This window comes from Oreochromis aureus, linkage group 8 (assembly GCF_013358895.1).
Source record: "Oreochromis aureus strain Israel breed Guangdong linkage group 8, ZZ_aureus, whole genome shotgun sequence".
Classification (NCBI taxonomy): Eukaryota; Metazoa; Chordata; class Actinopteri; order Cichliformes; family Cichlidae; genus Oreochromis; species Oreochromis aureus.
In genome coordinates, this window is record NC_052949.1 from 24,516,724 (window position 1) to 24,532,681 (window position 15,958).

The 15,958-nt window shown below is 43.1% G+C and overlaps 1 protein-coding gene across 2 annotated transcripts in view; it reads right to left on the bottom strand.

Moving 5' to 3' along the window:
• Positions 1–15,958, bottom strand: part of usp22 (ubiquitin specific peptidase 22) — a 30,386-nt gene that overhangs the window by 3,506 nt on the left and 10,922 nt on the right. For both annotated transcript variants that reach the window (XM_031752542.2, XM_039616671.1), the window contains exons 2-7: positions 9,287–9,419; positions 4,947–5,060; positions 4,174–4,275; positions 3,083–3,249; positions 2,833–2,980; positions 2,488–2,590 (exon numbers count right to left, since the gene is read on the bottom strand). In XM_031752542.2, coding sequence (XP_031608402.1) covers positions 2,488–2,590; positions 2,833–2,980; positions 3,083–3,249; positions 4,174–4,275; positions 4,947–5,060; positions 9,287–9,419 — 767 coding nt within the window. The remainder of the gene's footprint in view (positions 1–2,487; positions 2,591–2,832; positions 2,981–3,082; positions 3,250–4,173; positions 4,276–4,946; positions 5,061–9,286; positions 9,420–15,958) is intronic.

The window sequence follows — 15,958 nt, forward strand, 5'->3', positions numbered from 1 at the left end:
AAACAGATGCCAGGATGTCACGTGACACGGTCAATTCTAACTCCAAGTGTTACTCTTGAGGAGTCACAGCTCAAAATAATCATTATCATACCCAATGTACAATGATCCAGAAATAGTAAAACAGTACTATTTTACCTCCGGGTCATTTTATGACCAGCTACGAGAACTGGATGAACCCAGAATCTCAGTTTCTTCCCCTTCTTTATTAGAAACATCAGCACAAGCTCATTATCACTTGATGTCAACTTCATTTTTTTAAGGATAATTTCTTTTTTTGCAAAAATATAGCCTCAAGACAGGAGGTGCAAACAGCAGGTGGGTGGAGCCACTGTTACTGACAACCATATTAAGGATACCCGTTCTTATTGATGTCACAGAGAAAAGGGTTATGAATTTTAAAAAAGGCTTTAACTCGCATGAACACTATTTATGTGTAAATATGCTGTTTAAAAAAAACAGTTGACTGGAAAAAGTACATCACTGTGTTGAAAGGAGGTGAATTTAAGATAAAAATAAAGCAACATTCAAACAAATGAAAGCCAAATAATTCCACTGGTGGTCAATTTATCAGCATTACTGCATTAAACATGTACAGCTCAGCTTCAGTTTTTGCAGCTGAACATTAATTGGAAACACTGTGTGTTCATTCTTAAGGACATAAAGCAAATCCTACTGGTTCATGGTATATTTGTGACTGTGTTCGTATCTTCAGTCATTTGGAACAGCTGGATTATAACCCAGCAGTTTGTTGCTCAGAGCTGCAATACCAACAGAAACACTGCTCAGTTAATATCCATTTTCCAAACTGCACCCCCCGTTATCTCTCTAACAGCTCCACTAAATCATCTATTGTTCTGCCTACTTTCTCTGTAATGCATAGTGTTCTTGTTAAGCCAAGGGGCCATAGCACAATTACAAGACGTATCACTGCAGCGCCGGCTTTCTGTCAAATTTAGCTCCATCTCTTTGCTCTAATAATTCCACTTCCTGGTGCCATAAATCTCCACAAAGCCGCCTGTGTCATCAGAACAAGGGCTCTTTCAAAGCCATGTCACTGGTTCTGACATGAGCTTTAATCAAATTTGATGGCTGTTTAAGATGACTGCTACACCCAGGACCTCCACTGCACACTACCCTAATCCAGCAGCCTTCCTCACTAGCACCATGAAGATGAAAGCTCTGAATAGTGTCGCTGACTGGCAACAGTCCGGTTATGGTTGGTCAAAGCAGAAATTTCTAACTTTCTCCAGAGCTGCCACAAAAAGAAAAAGAGGATCTACAGCATATTTTAGTTAGTTAAATTTTATAGGGATGGATTTCAAATGGCAAAAGGCTTCCACTTTAGTGGCTGCGGGATCTCATCTCTGATCTTTTCAGATGTGGTCCTGTTGGCTTGGTCAGGTGATGGCCTCCAGCTCACACTGGAGTGGGAAGCAGTGGGAATGAGAATCAGCACCTTCACGTCTGAGGCCATAGTCCTAAGCTGGAAAAGGATCTCGTGGCTACTCCAGGTCCGGGTCAGGGATAAGTTGCTGCCCCATGCGGAGGCGATTAGGTATCTCAAGGTTCTGGGCATACACTACAGGGGACACAGGGCAGACCCAGGAGTGATTACAACTACACCGGCCCACCTGGAAAAACCCAGGTGTTCTCCTGGATGAGCTGCAGGGAGGTTAGGCATTCTCTGCTTAGGCAGCTGCCTCTGTGACCCGGCCCCAGATGAGTGGAAGAAAACGGATGGATGGAATCAAAATTGTGGATCACTGTATTTACTGCTGATTTTTTTTCCACTGAAGAAGCACCAGCTGTTTTCCTCAGCTAAGCATGACTTGACAGTAAGCTTAAAAATTCTTCTGACAGTAACCACAAAACTGCTACACTTAGTGCAGTGACCCAGAAATGCAGCTGCCTGGATTCAAGTCTGACCCGTGGCCTCCGTCGCATGTCCCCTGCTCTCTCCTGTCTACTCGTCACTTCAGCCATGCCAAATAAAGGCAAAAATCCCCCAGTGTGTGAAAATATTTCTTATATGGAAATAGGAGCTAATCACATAACAGATCAGTATAAAAAATAAATAAAAAAGGCGGGCTGGTCCACTCAGAGCTTCAACTGCCTCCACAAACCACCAGGTGGAGCTAGAGATCAACTTTACATGCCATGAAAGGCTGTTCCTGTTGCTGCAGTGTAGCAGTTCACCAAGTGTGTGATTGATGGTGCAATATGTGAATGATAGAGGAGAACGGAGGCATTAGGGAGGGAGGGGGAGGAGGGTCACCTCGAGGCAGGCCATTAGACATTCTGATGCAGACAAGTGAGGCCTGTTTTGTGTCCTCATGATGGAACTGTACACTTTAATCTCTTTATACAGACTCTAGTGAGGCATCAGTGGGGTTTTAAGTTGTTTTTTCCCTGCACACACACTCACATTCTCTCTCACACACACACACACACACACACACACACACCCACATACACACACATACTTACTGGCAGGCTTGACAGGTGACGTCAGACTGCAGGCCCCCTGTGAAGATTTGGTCAATGATGCAGTTACAGTGGTTCGGGTTGTTTGCTTTCTTCCCGTTGTCATCTGTAGGGACACAAAGCAAACACACACACATACAACAAAAACATTAAAGCACAGTGTCACTAAAAGCCTTACTGTGTAACTTCACAAATCCCCACTGTGCTTATAAACTGACAAGAGATCCAAAAGAATCAATACTGCCTCTCATGTGTTTTCAGCCTCTTAACTCTCCATGTCAAACATGTCTGACTGAAAGTCGCATGTCTCAGCTTTGATGGTCATTTCAGCGTCTCTGTGTGTCTGACCTTTGCAGTGTCTGTGCAGAACATCCAATGCTGCAATGAGGAACTCGTGGGCGTCCTGCTGCTCATAGCCGGCCAGGTGACGGGCGTGGGTCCACACGAGGTGGAGGAGGCGGAACGGGATGTGAGGTGAGCGGTGGCCTGAGTAGAACTGTGGTGAGGGGGTGGGAGGAGTTTGTGTTTTCAAATGACACTTTCTGAATCATCTCCTTGTCCTCTTTAAACTCCTAAAATAAAATCAAAGACGCGGTACCTCCTGGAACAGTTGCGACATCTCGCACACCAAGCAGGAGTTGCTCTGCATCTCGCATTTGTGCCGGTCCGAGAGGAAGAAGTCTCGCAGAAGTGGGGTGTGTGTCAGCGCCTGGACGATGCAGTTCATAAAGCACGTGTTGCCCAGATTTATCAGCCCGCGCAGACCTGCGAGTGGAAGAGGGACAGCAAAGGAAAACAGACATAAACGCAGTTCAAGGAAACAAAAGTGTGTGGACGGGATAAACAGAAAAAGAGGCTTCGTGGCTGCTGCATTGTGGCAGCTAGACTGCAATGCTGTTATAGACACACACACACACACACACACACACACACACACACACACACACACACACACACACACTACAATGTCTCTAAGGCACCAGTGGACTGCATACAGGGAAACCCTTGCCTGATTAAAGCAGAACTAACCACATATATTAAAAAAAACAAAAGAGGTGGGAGAGAGAAAGGAGGAAGCAGGAGAAAAGGTGGAAGGAAAGACAGGAAGCAGAAAAGAAAGAAGGCTGTAGTGTTTTTCATGGATGAGCAGCCGGCCCTGTAATTCCCCTCGTCTTAGACAGAGCCAGGGATGTTGCTGGCGCTGGAGCACGTCCCTGCAGGCTGCTGCAAGGTGTTAAACGTATGCCAGCTCTCCTCACTCCCACATACTGAAGGTCCCACCACTGCCTCACTCCAATATTCATTATCACTGCAATAAATAATATCTCCTGTTCGGGCTTCTTCCCTCTCTGCATCACCCTGTGGTTGTGACTAGTAGCTTTTCATATTATTAAAGGAATGGGTAAAGCAGAAAGTTTGCTCTGCAATTAGCACATGGGGCCAGTTGCCATCACACAGGGTTTGCAGTAAGAAGCTGGCAGGTTAAAGAGCGGCTGATGTCCGATCAAAGTGTGTCAGACATTCTCACAGGCTCCGGGCTGCAGACTACGTGTGAAAACATGATGGATGATGGTGTTGCTTCATCTTTATGCCTTTACATCTTTTTTCTCGCCTTAATTTTCAGACAGTCTGTGAAACTGAGTGGCTGCTCTGTCAATGTGTGTGTGTGTGAGAGAGAGAGACACTAACCAATTGTACAGTTGGAGGTGATCCTCCTTCTTTTGGGGTTGTGACGCAGCAGCTCCAGCTCCCTCTTCGTCGGCTCCCACGTTGAGTACTTTTCCCCGATACCTGGAACACATTTAAACAGACACGCAAACCCATGGAGCCTGAACCATGAAATCATTTTTTGAAACTGGAGTGGTTACTGAAGCTTCTTACAAATGAGAAAAAAGACATTAAATATGCATCAGTTAAAATTTCTATCATTTTTGCTACTTTCTGCATTTTTGTGTTGTCTATTCGGGTTTTTCGGGGGAAAAAATAAATAAAAATCACACTGATGAATTCTCAAACATTCACAAAATACACTTGGCGTTAAAGGTTGACGACTTGAATCTTTCTGTTCAAGCTTAGAAGGCTGCCATAAACACATTTGACCACTGCTACATATGCATGAACCCACTGCAGCTGCTCTATAAAAATCCACATTTACAGAGGATTAGAAACAATGTTGCAATACAGCATTATCATTCATATGAATATTACCACATCCAAACTGAACTCTATAAAAACTTTAACTGCAAAATGCTAATTTATATATAATCAGGTTAATAAGCTAGATAATAAAGACCAGGAGTTTAAAGAATTTGCAGCGCAGTGTGGATTTTTAATATTGCATATGTGCTGCCATCTCAAAATGCAGTGATTGAGCACAGAAGTGTCGTTGCTTGGTAAACTCTGGTGTAGAAATGTCCCACTTAGGTCAAAGTCACTTGGCGCGTTGTTTAAAGTTGCTGTACCTTGCATCTTCCAGGCCTTCCTTTGTTCCTCTTTGGCGATCTGTTCCATCTCTTTGTCGTAAATGTAGTCTTGGCACATAAAGCAGTAAATTCCCCCGTACAGCAGGTCGATAGCTGGACAGACACACAAAGACAAGAAGAAGACGGCATTTTATTCAAATGCAGGGACACTCAGTTTATTAAACCCTCACGAGACTGTAAAGGGTTGCGTGTTGCTGCAAACTGTGTAAAAGGCTAACTGCTTCACCTCTCAGTTTTATTCTATTTATGTCACGCTGCGACGGCAGGCAGCAGGGTTTATCTGCTGACAGATCAGCCATGTGTTCACAGCAGCCAGAAATGATGAAGAGAGCAATGGGAAGTCAAAAGGTGAGGACGCTGCCTTTCTGGGTAATCTCCCACCATCGCAGACTCACTTAAATGCTCACTCATGGCCCAAAACAGTGCTTCCACTCCATCTTACCTCTCTCTCCGTCTCCTCACCTGCTCTGTACCCTGCGGCAACCTGTTTGCTGTTGCCATAACAACCTGCCTGACGGCCTCTCTCTTGGCTGTCATCTTCTGCAGGTATAGAGGAAAGAATGGAGGGAGGTGAGGAAAAGCAAAGGCAAATATGAAAGTGAGGAAAAAAATTTGACAGACTGAAGGGGGGGTGGGGTTGTAACGGTGCCGAGTGAAATTAAATGAAACCCTCGAACAATTCGGAATATCGAAAGGGTCATCGGGTAACCATGGGAACAAGAGGAGGGCAGAAAGAGAAGAGGACAGTGGTCAGAGAGCGGGAGGAGTCCGACATGAGGAGGCAAAGAGAACGGTGGACGTCCATAAAATGAGCTGATGAAAGAGATGCAAAGGCAAAAAAAAAAAAAAAAAAAAAACAGGAGGAGGAACAGAAAGAAGGAGGGTGAGGAGGAGGGGCTGGGTTTAATGGAGGCTAATTCCACAGGGTGTATTAAAAACGACTTAATTACCTCCTCATCAGCCTGCTGAGAGCGTCTCTCTCTTTACAAAAAAAACAAAAAACCTTACCCTCCCCTTCTATTAGACGATTTCTTACAATTTTTTCAGAATTTAATTCAGCAGCTAACAGTTTATGTGGGCCTCTCACTCTCTCTCACACACACACACACACACACACACACACACACACACACACACACACACACACACACACACACACACACACACACACACACACACACACACACACACACCGCAGGGGGTCTTCCTGAGCCGAGTGATAAAGCAAAGCAGGCTTGATAAAAACCAAAGCGCAGATTCTCCAACATCTGCCAAATCCAGCCTTTTGTCAGCGACACCCTCGGTGCTTCTGCTACAGCGGCGCTCTCCTGCACAACGCTGCAGTGTAACGCACTCCACTTGCAGCTCAAAACAGCCGTAATTCCATTATGTGGAGAATAAAAAATGAAAGCTACTGGGTGTCGAGCTGGCGTCGCCGCTTTCACACTAACAGGATGATGCCTTTTGGTGCAGATAATACGCCGTTTACAGTGTAATTAAATGTTGCCCCTTTTTTAAATGCTTTCGGTAATATCAAAGGCAATAAAAAGGTTGTACAAATGTCTGTGTGATCGACTCTAGCAACACAATAATCCCGAGTCTCAAAGCTTTGTGCTCCTCCATAGTTTTGTCATTTAGCACAGCCTATTTTTGCTGGAGTGAGACGATTAATTGATGTCAGCTATATAAGTGTCAGAGAGCAGCAGATGAAGCCGGATTTCCAGTCTAGAAAAACCATTATTTAACCAGTAAAACTAACAGGAGGCATCTTAGATCCTACAGCTCGAGGCAGGTTATGTTTTTCTTAGCCAAACTATTTGGTATTGGTTGAGCCATTTAAACAAACGCGGATTGTTAGCATCCAAATCTGCTAATCTACCACCTAGTAGGCAGCATGTCTGCTGTGAGCATCTAGCTACAAAACTAAATATGAGCAGAGTTATTTTCTGTAGTTTTGAACTTATGTTAACAATTATGGGCAGCACAGTGAAGGTCTTGGGTTTAAATCCACTGGTTACTGAGGCCTCTCTCTGTGGAATTTGCATGAGTTGGATAAGCGGAATAAAAAGCTCATTTTAACACTCTTGATAAAATGATTAAAGACATTTTCATAACAATGAATGGCGTCTTTTTAGATGACAGCACCCAGTGCTTTTTCAGACTTGTTAAGGATCTTCAGGAACTATGATCAGGATGATGTGGTTGCTGTGCAACCATTTGGGGGGGTGGGGGGACAAAAACCGCCAACCCTCCTTGTGCAACACAATTGTTCAACAGTCATGACGACATGACTTACAATAAAATCTGCACACCTGCAATGAAAGTTGCAGTCCCCCAGCTTTAATAGTACACTGCTAACACCAGGTCCAGTGTTAGCATGCTCAGTGTGAATGTGTAAATAACTGATCATACATAATGCACTGTGTTTCAGTTTTTTGTGATGTTTTTAAATGGAGCATGTACTTGTCACTAGCTAAGATCATAACTTCCATAGAGTAAAGAAACACTTCTGATCACTCAAACTTCTCATTTGCTCTAGAAACAACTTCATTAAGCCCAAATTCAAATACATGACTCCTGAATAAGTTATATTACACCCCTGTATAACCCTGTAAACAGCATCGCAATGCTATGAACCCTGTGTGCTTATGGCGCACAAAAAAGGCTCAACATGACGTCTAGCCTTCATGCACTTGTTCTAACAGACGACGGACCCTCGTAGGAGTCTGCGAGTTTGTGAGTGTCAGAGAGCTGGTTAAGAATCAACGTAGAAATAGACTGAATCAGTAACATGTGATGTAAATGTTTCTGGGTTTAATAACTTCAGGTTTGTTATTTAACTGGGGAAGGCATGTTTTCCCCTTTCTTGTTATCATTTTTAGATAAATGTCACGGTCGGCGCTGACATGATATTCCTCAATCCACTGGGTTCAAATCAAGGCTCTGATCGTTAGTTACCCATTGCCATGGTGACTCTTGCTATCAGAGCTCCATCAACGATGGCGTTCTTTCATTACTCTGAGTGACTAAACTAACTCTGATGATCCTTTCTGGAACTCAGAGTTTGTTAAATCTGATTTCTGGAACAGCGCCCCAATCGCCACTTAACTCAAGCACCAATGGGAGTTTCAGAACATATCAAACTTTCACAGAAAGTCTCAGTCCTGCTGCAAGATTACAAAGTTCAGGGAGGAAGGATAGTGTACTCAGTGGTGTTTCTTTCTTTTATTTTTTACCCATTTAGATGTGAATAGCAGCGATTTCTGCACACAGCAGAATTATTTAGCAGCTGTTTATACTATCCGAGTATATGAGTTCAGGTACTATCCAGCAGTTTTTTCAAAAATTTTTGAGCAATGTTTTGATTATCACAGGCCGTGTGTCCCAGTGGGAGTCGAAGCACTGGGCGAAAACAGCCAACTGTTCACCAAACACCCACGTCTTTCTTCAGATCTGGAGCGGTCCAGATTGCGTCTGTTTCCTGTAAATATATAACTCATTGAACTGAAATACAACTTTCCCGTTTTCTTACTGTGTGTGCCCAGGCCAACTAAGCAGCCTCCGTGCGAGCTGTGGTGAGAAATACAGTGCGCTTGCTTTGGCTCCTCAAAATAAAAGCCTGCTCAGTCATTTTTAAAGGAGAAAAATATACAGATTATCACTGAAACCAGTGGCTCGCGATATTTTGTGTTACCTTCACTGACCTGCAATATTAATCCTGTCTACAACAAGGCTGAGAGAGATCTCATTGTTCTTGCTTATAAATACCCACACCGCTGAATGATTGCAGGGATTTTGAGAGAGGCTTTGGAGAGCAGGGAGGTGTACCCAATAAAATGTAAATGTGCTTAATTTTTAATCAGCCACCAAGACAGACCTCAGTGCCCATTCATTAGCAAGTTCACTACTGCATGCTTTCCCTCTAATAGGCTGCGTGAGGCCAAAATACACAGGTGACTTTCCAAAGCCCCTTGAGATGAAGCCTTTTAGGCAGTATTGCATTTATGTTGCACTCGCTTGCGTAACAGCTGACACCCCTGTGGCTCCAAATGCCTCACAAACCACAGATGCGTCACAGCTGAAATAAAAGCATTAATATAAGTAATATAAGAAAGCCAAAGCTGCTTATAAATATAGTCTCAAACACACAAATGCATGGTGTTTACAATGCAGTGGCACTAGCCTATACCTCCATTTGCCGCTGGCTGTATAATTAGCCCTGATGGCGTTGTGCTGGGGTGTGCATTTGTGTGGATATTGTCCGTGTTTGTTACAATGCAGAAGCTTTGTGTAGGACCGTGTGTTTGTGTGTGTCATACCTAGGTTATGCCTTTTGCTCTTGGCATGTTCGTGGATGTGTTTTTTGGCAAAGCAGGCGAAGAAGACGCAGTAGAGGCAGGAGTGGAGTCTGTTGAGGTGGGCGCCGCACATGTGGCAGATACATGACTTGGCCTGAAAGAGACGGGGGAGGGGTGGTGGGTGGGAGGAGGAACAGCAGGGAGAGAGGGAGACAAAAATAGAGAGAGAGATGAAACGATTGTATGAATCTTCTCAAACTTGTACTCTACACTTAAAAAAAAACAAAATCATAAAAATTTAAACAAACTTCAAGGATGAATCTTTGTAGAACCCATGACATAACCTACGTAAGTGGCCGATCTCATTTATGTGTGTTCTGGTGTGTTACATGTTAATCATCTTGTGGATGAGTCCCTGTGTTTTACATGCCGATAGAAAAAAAATGAACTGCTGGGACTTTTTCCCCACCTGGGTCTCCACTCTTTGTGGTGGTCAGTTGTTTGCGGGTGTAAACATATCACTCCTTTGTGCCTTCCCTCACATCCATTCTGACAGTTTCTGCATATCCCTCCAGGAATTTGTTACATTTGTGACTCCTTATTTTGTTGCTATGATGATTATTCTTTGTCCTGAGACGATGATTGTTACTTTGTAAATGAACAATTGAAAAACTTGATGGAGCTGAACTGCCCAATCACGATACTTGTGGGCTGCGCCAACCCGTGTAGCTACATTTTTCGTGATGTGCATGCCAGGTTACGGCGTAGGGTTCAGAGGGGTTTGCAGTTATGCCATAGGTTACAATGCAGACTTCCCGTAACTATGGCAATTTTGCTTTTAGCACACCTTATGTTGAAAATTTCAGTGACAAAATAAAAACATGTTTTTATATATTTGTTTGTTACAGATGTGCTCAGATCGAAACCTGAAATCTCTTATTTACAAAAGCATTCACATTTTTTGCTTTACGCTGCACTATGAGACGGACCTTGAATTTCCTGGAGTCCACGCATTGCCACTTGAACACATCAGAAAGAACACAGAAACATGAATATGGTTCAGCCTCTGCAGCTCACTGCTCTCTTTACTTCCACCTGAAGTCAGCTAAACCTAATACACTCTGCAAGAACGAGCTAGTATTAGATTGTGAATAACAGTGTAGCATTAGCATCTAAGGAACTTCTGTAGACAACAGATAGAAACAAACAAGCTTAAAACATACAACAAACAGAAAGAACTGCATAGATAGGCAACGTTTTGTGTTGCTAACACACAAAAAATAGCTATGATAATATGAACCATCAGCACAGACCCTCCCCTAGCCCTGTTGCACGCAGCCACGAGGAAACCGTCACCTAAGAGCCAACAGAGCCCCTAATTGGCCATGACCGCTACCCCGGGTTGAGCCCCCCAAGGAAGATGCTCCCGGGGAACCCCCCGATGCCCTAAGCCTGTCCCTACCCCCACACCAATCACAACAGTGAAGGTGGGACCAAACTAAGACCCCCCACCCCCACTAGGTGATGGAGCTGATCAAAGGAGCCCAGAGCAATTGATCTGATGTGGTGGCAGAGGCTGTATCAAGACTAATGTGATCTAATAGATAATTTCTATATTGGTTAGAATTAAGATTATTTTTATTTTTCCAGTTCATGAGGACTGTTTTCTTGGCTATGCATAGGGCAGTAAAAACCATATGGGCTATATTCTTTTCCGGAGTGACATTAGTATGTTTGTTGGGCAGCTTAGATAAAGGGGAAGTTGGAATGTTACATTTCAGACACTTTGATAAGTCTTCACATATCTCACGCCAAAACTTCTGAACTGGTGGACAGAACCAAAGTGCGTGGATATAATTGTCCGGTGAATTGGTTTGGCAGTGTGAGCAGTTGTTGGTAGACGTAAAGCCCATCTTGAACATCCGATGACCTGTATAGTGCACTCTATGTAGTATTTTGTATTGAATTAATTGAAGACTGGGATTTCTAATTAGATGAAAAGTTTTTAAGCAAATCTGAGACCAGAAGTTTTGGTCAAAGTTAACTGATAAATCCGCTTCCCATTTTGCAATAGGAAGTGATATTGATTCATCTGTTTTAGAAAGCATTCTGTATATTTTGGATAGTAATTTGGGGTTTTAAGAGTAAGAAATTGAACCACACTTGGTGGTGTTTGTAGTTCAACTTGACCCGGTTTAAATCTCTTTTTTACTATGGATTTAATTTGTTGATACTCTAAAAATCTTTTCTTGCTGATCCCATATTGTGTAACTAGTCTTTCAAATGAAATCAATTCTGTTCCTTCTAGTATATGTTCTAAATATTTGATTCCTTTACTACTCCAATCTGAAAAGTTTATCATATTATTGTTTTGTAATATGTCAGGGTTGTTCCAGATAGGTGTGCGTTTGCATGGGATTAATGAAGACTCAGTCAGCTTCAGAAACTCCCACCATGCTGTCAGAGAGGAGCTGATGTTGATGCTTTTGAAGCATTCATGTCGTTGGATGTTTGAGCTGATAAATGGTAGATCTGAAATCTCTAGATTATTGCAAAGTGCTTGTTCTACATCTAGCCAAGGTTCATCTAAGAGGGTATGTTTTTGCCATCCTGAGATAAACTGAAGCCTGTTGGCTAAGAAGTAGTGCTGAAAGTTAGGTAGTTCTAATCCTCCTTTATCCTTGGTCTTTTGTAGTGTTTTTAAGCTTATACGTGGGGGGCTTATTTTTCCAAAGGAATTTGGACATATATGAATCTAGAGATCTGAACCAATCTTGCGGCGGTTTAGTTGGGATCATTGAGAATAAATAATTTATTTTTTGGTAATACCATCATTTTTATAGCGGCAACCCTTCCCATGAGTGATATGGGTAGACATTTCCACCTAGCCAGATCACCTTCTACTTTCTTTAAAAGTGGGATATGGTTTAATTTAGTTAGATCTGCAAGCTTGGGAGAAACATTAATACCTAAATATTTTATATTTCCGATTGCAGTCGAGTAGAAGAGGAATTATGGAAGGAGCAATTAATCGGAAGGACTGTAGATTTTGACCAGTTAATTGAGTAATCTGATATTCTTGCAAAAGAGTTTATCAGTTCAATCACCCCAGAGATATTGGTTTGTGAATTTTGGAGAAAGAGTAACACATCATCCGCATAAAGGCTGATTTTATGTTCCACGTTCTTGCATTTTATGCCCTTAATTACTGAATTCTGTCTAATTGCTGCTGCTAGTGGTTCGATAAAAATTGCAAACAGTGAAGGGGAGAGTGGGCATCCCTGCCTGATGCCCCTCAGGAGACAGAAGCTGGAGGATGTCTGGTCATTTGTTCTGACACAAGCTGTTGGGGAATTATATAATATTTTTAACCAGTTGATGAAAGAAGATCCAAAACCAAATTTATGTAAAGTTGCAAATAGAAATTTCAGTTAACTCTGTCAAACGCTTTTCTGCATCTAAAGAAAATATTGTAGTTTCAAGATTTTTACTGTATGAGTAGTCTATCAAATTAAGTAATCTCGTGTGTTAGTTGATGAGTGCCTACCTTTTATGAAACCAGTTTGGTCAGGATGAATTAAGAGGGGGTTATTTTCTCTAGTCTCTTCGAGAGAGCTTTGCAGATTATTTTAAGGTCTACATTTATAAGGGATATTGGACGATAGCTTGAGGGATATACAGGGTCTTTGCCTAATTTTAGCAGGAGATTAATGTTTGCAGAATTCATATTTGATGGAAGTCTGCCATTTTCTTTGATTTCCAACAACGTTCTGTAAAAAACTGGTGCTAGAATCGTCCAGAATTCTTTGTAGAATTCTGCAGGAAAGCTGTCTGGACCTGGAGCCTTATTATTGGGCATACTTATCAGGGCTTCCTGGAGTTCACCTGATGTCAGTGGCGAATCCAGTGCCATTGCTTGAGTGTCTAATAATTTTGGGAGAGTTATGTTGTCTAAAAACTGATCAATTTCCTTTTTAGATGGGTTTATTTGTGGTGAATACAACGTTTTATAGAAATCCCTGAAAATGTTGTTTATTTGTTTCGGTTCATATATTGTGTTCCCAGATGAATCTTGAACAGCACATATAGTTGTTTTTCTTTATTTATTTTTAGCTGGTTTGCTAGAAATTGACCGGATTTATTACTATGTTCATAATTTTGTAAGCGTAGTCTTTGCACTAAGAATTTTGTTTTTTTCAATTATCTCATTTAATTCTAGTTTTGTTTTGCGTATTTTGTTCAGTGTTTCCTGATCTTGGTGGGACGCGTAGGCTTCTTCTAGTGATTTGATGGTTTTTCTAATTCCTGAATATTTTTGTTTCTTTTTTTCTTTTTATGTGATGAGAAAGAAATTATTTTACCTCTCATCACAGCTTTCCTGCTTCCCATAAAACAGAAGCTGATGTTCCGGGAGTGTCATTAAAGTCTAAATATGAAGTCCACTCTTTTTAAAATATTTAATAAAGTCTTCATCTTTAAGCAGTGATGTATTAAATCTCCAGTTTTTACTTGGCGTAGTATTATTCTTGTGCATTAGTGTTAAAGATACAGGAGCATGATCGCTGACAGCTATAGGATGAATCTCAGTGTCTGAAATGTCACTCAGCAGTGAGCTGCTGACCAAAAAAATAATCCAGGCGAGTAGGAGTGATGAACATGTGAGAAAAAGTATATTCCTTACTGGTGGGGTGAAGGGAGCGCCATGCATCGCAAAGACCAAAGTCGCTCATATACTGTTTGATTATATTTGTGGACTGCCAATTACGCTGAGTTCCTGCTGTATTGAGCCTATCCATTTCTTCATTTAGTCCAAGGTTGAGGTCGCCTCCAAGAACAAGTGTGCCATCTAAGTGTTCAGAGAGTGCACTGAAAAAACTGTGAAAGAATGAGGATCATCAACATTTGGACCATATACACTTACAATACATAGCTTTTTATCAAGTATAGATAGTTTAATGATTAAGAATCTGCCCTCTGGATCTATAACTGTATCGAGTACTGTGAAATTAATATTTTTATGTATTAAAATTGCTACTCCCTTTGTCTAGAATTATAACAAGCTGAGAACACATTAGGAAACTCAGGTGTTTTAAGTTCATTCGAACCTCTAAGAGGTCTGTGGGTCTCTTGTAAAAGGACAACATCTGCCTGTAGTTTTTGAGTTGGTTAAATATTTTAACCTCTTTTCTCTGGAGCCAGCTCCATTTACATTCCATGTAACGAATCTTAGTTCACCCATAGATGTCTGTGTATAACTAGGGGTGTATGCTGTGTGTGTCGCTTAGACAGGTGGAGAGAATACATCACTTGTTCATAAATAAAGAGAGGGAGAGAGAGAAGAAATGTGTGGCGAGATGCTCCCTGAGTCTGACTATGTGTGTGCATATTTACTAATATGAGTACGCTTGGCTTAAGTGTGTGTATCCTATACGACTGTGTGCGCTGTCTGACTGATGTAAATGTGCTGCCGTTGAGCGCATGACTGTGCGTGATCGTGCTGTGCATGTGTCGAAATAAAGGATGTTGTCTGTGGATGAGTGTGGAAGCAGGTGATCGAAGCAGTGAAAGAAAGAAAGAAGAAAGAAAGAAACCAAGGACAAGTGTGAGCAGCATAAAAACAAGAGGGGGAAAAAGAGAGAAGAAAAAGCAAGAAGAGAAAAAAAAAGAAAAGAAAAAAAACCGGAAACATTCCAATCAAACCATTGACGGAGAGTGACAGTGTTAATACTGCTATGATATCACACTTAAGATGCTGGGGAAAGGGTGTAGCGGATTCTTATCTGGTGTGAAGTTAATACAGCCACGGAGTGATGTCGGGGTCGCGGTGGAGCTGTCCGTCCACGTACAGCCGGTCCACAGCGATGACAGCGCGGGAGCCCTTCTCGATGAAGCCGCGTCGGATTGGGAAGAGGACCCTGCGTCGTTCCAGGATCTCTTTGGGGGAACTGGTCGTTCACGCTGAAGTCCGTTCCTTATAATTCCCTGCCGCGGCTTTTCACATGTTCCTTTTGTTTGAAGTGGCCGAATTTGTCCGTGCTGACGGACGTGGGTTACTGACCTGGTAGCCTGGCTGCCCCTGGGTGGGTCCGGGATGGGCGTGAGGTTCTGGGGGCACTCCGTCTCTGGGCTGGGGCCCTGGCCAAGCCTCAGGGGCTTGGGTCCTGGTTGGTGTGTTGCCGGGGTTGTGGGCGGGTGGGTGTATGGGGGCCCAGTTCTGGCGCAGGGTGCCGCCTGTGCATCGAACCACCTGGGGGGCTCTTCAACTGGTGGGGGAGGTTGTCACATCCTGCAGGAGCCTTCCTCTCTTCAGGAACTCTCTCTGCAGGAGGGGGAGATACAGGAGAGGTGGAGGAAGATCTCAGCCTGGGCGTCTATTGTCTTGTGTAGTCTGGAAGATGAGTGGATGATGGGGTGGGTGCAGTTTTCTCTGTGGTGGGGTCAGGTGGACTGTCCCGGGCTCTGTGGGGCCGGGAGGCGCTGCTCCACTGGGCCCCGGTCTGGATGGGCCTGGGCCCCCCTTTCCCTGGCGGGTTGCAGAGTATGGGGGTGCCTACTGGGGTCAGCGGGGGAGCTGACCCCAGGGAGGGTCACTGCCCCTCCTTCCTTCCCTCCTCATCTCCAGCTGCCTCCCTCTTCCCGCTCCACCACAATCACCCACACATGCAGGGCCTTGGGGTAGGGGTGTGTCACCAG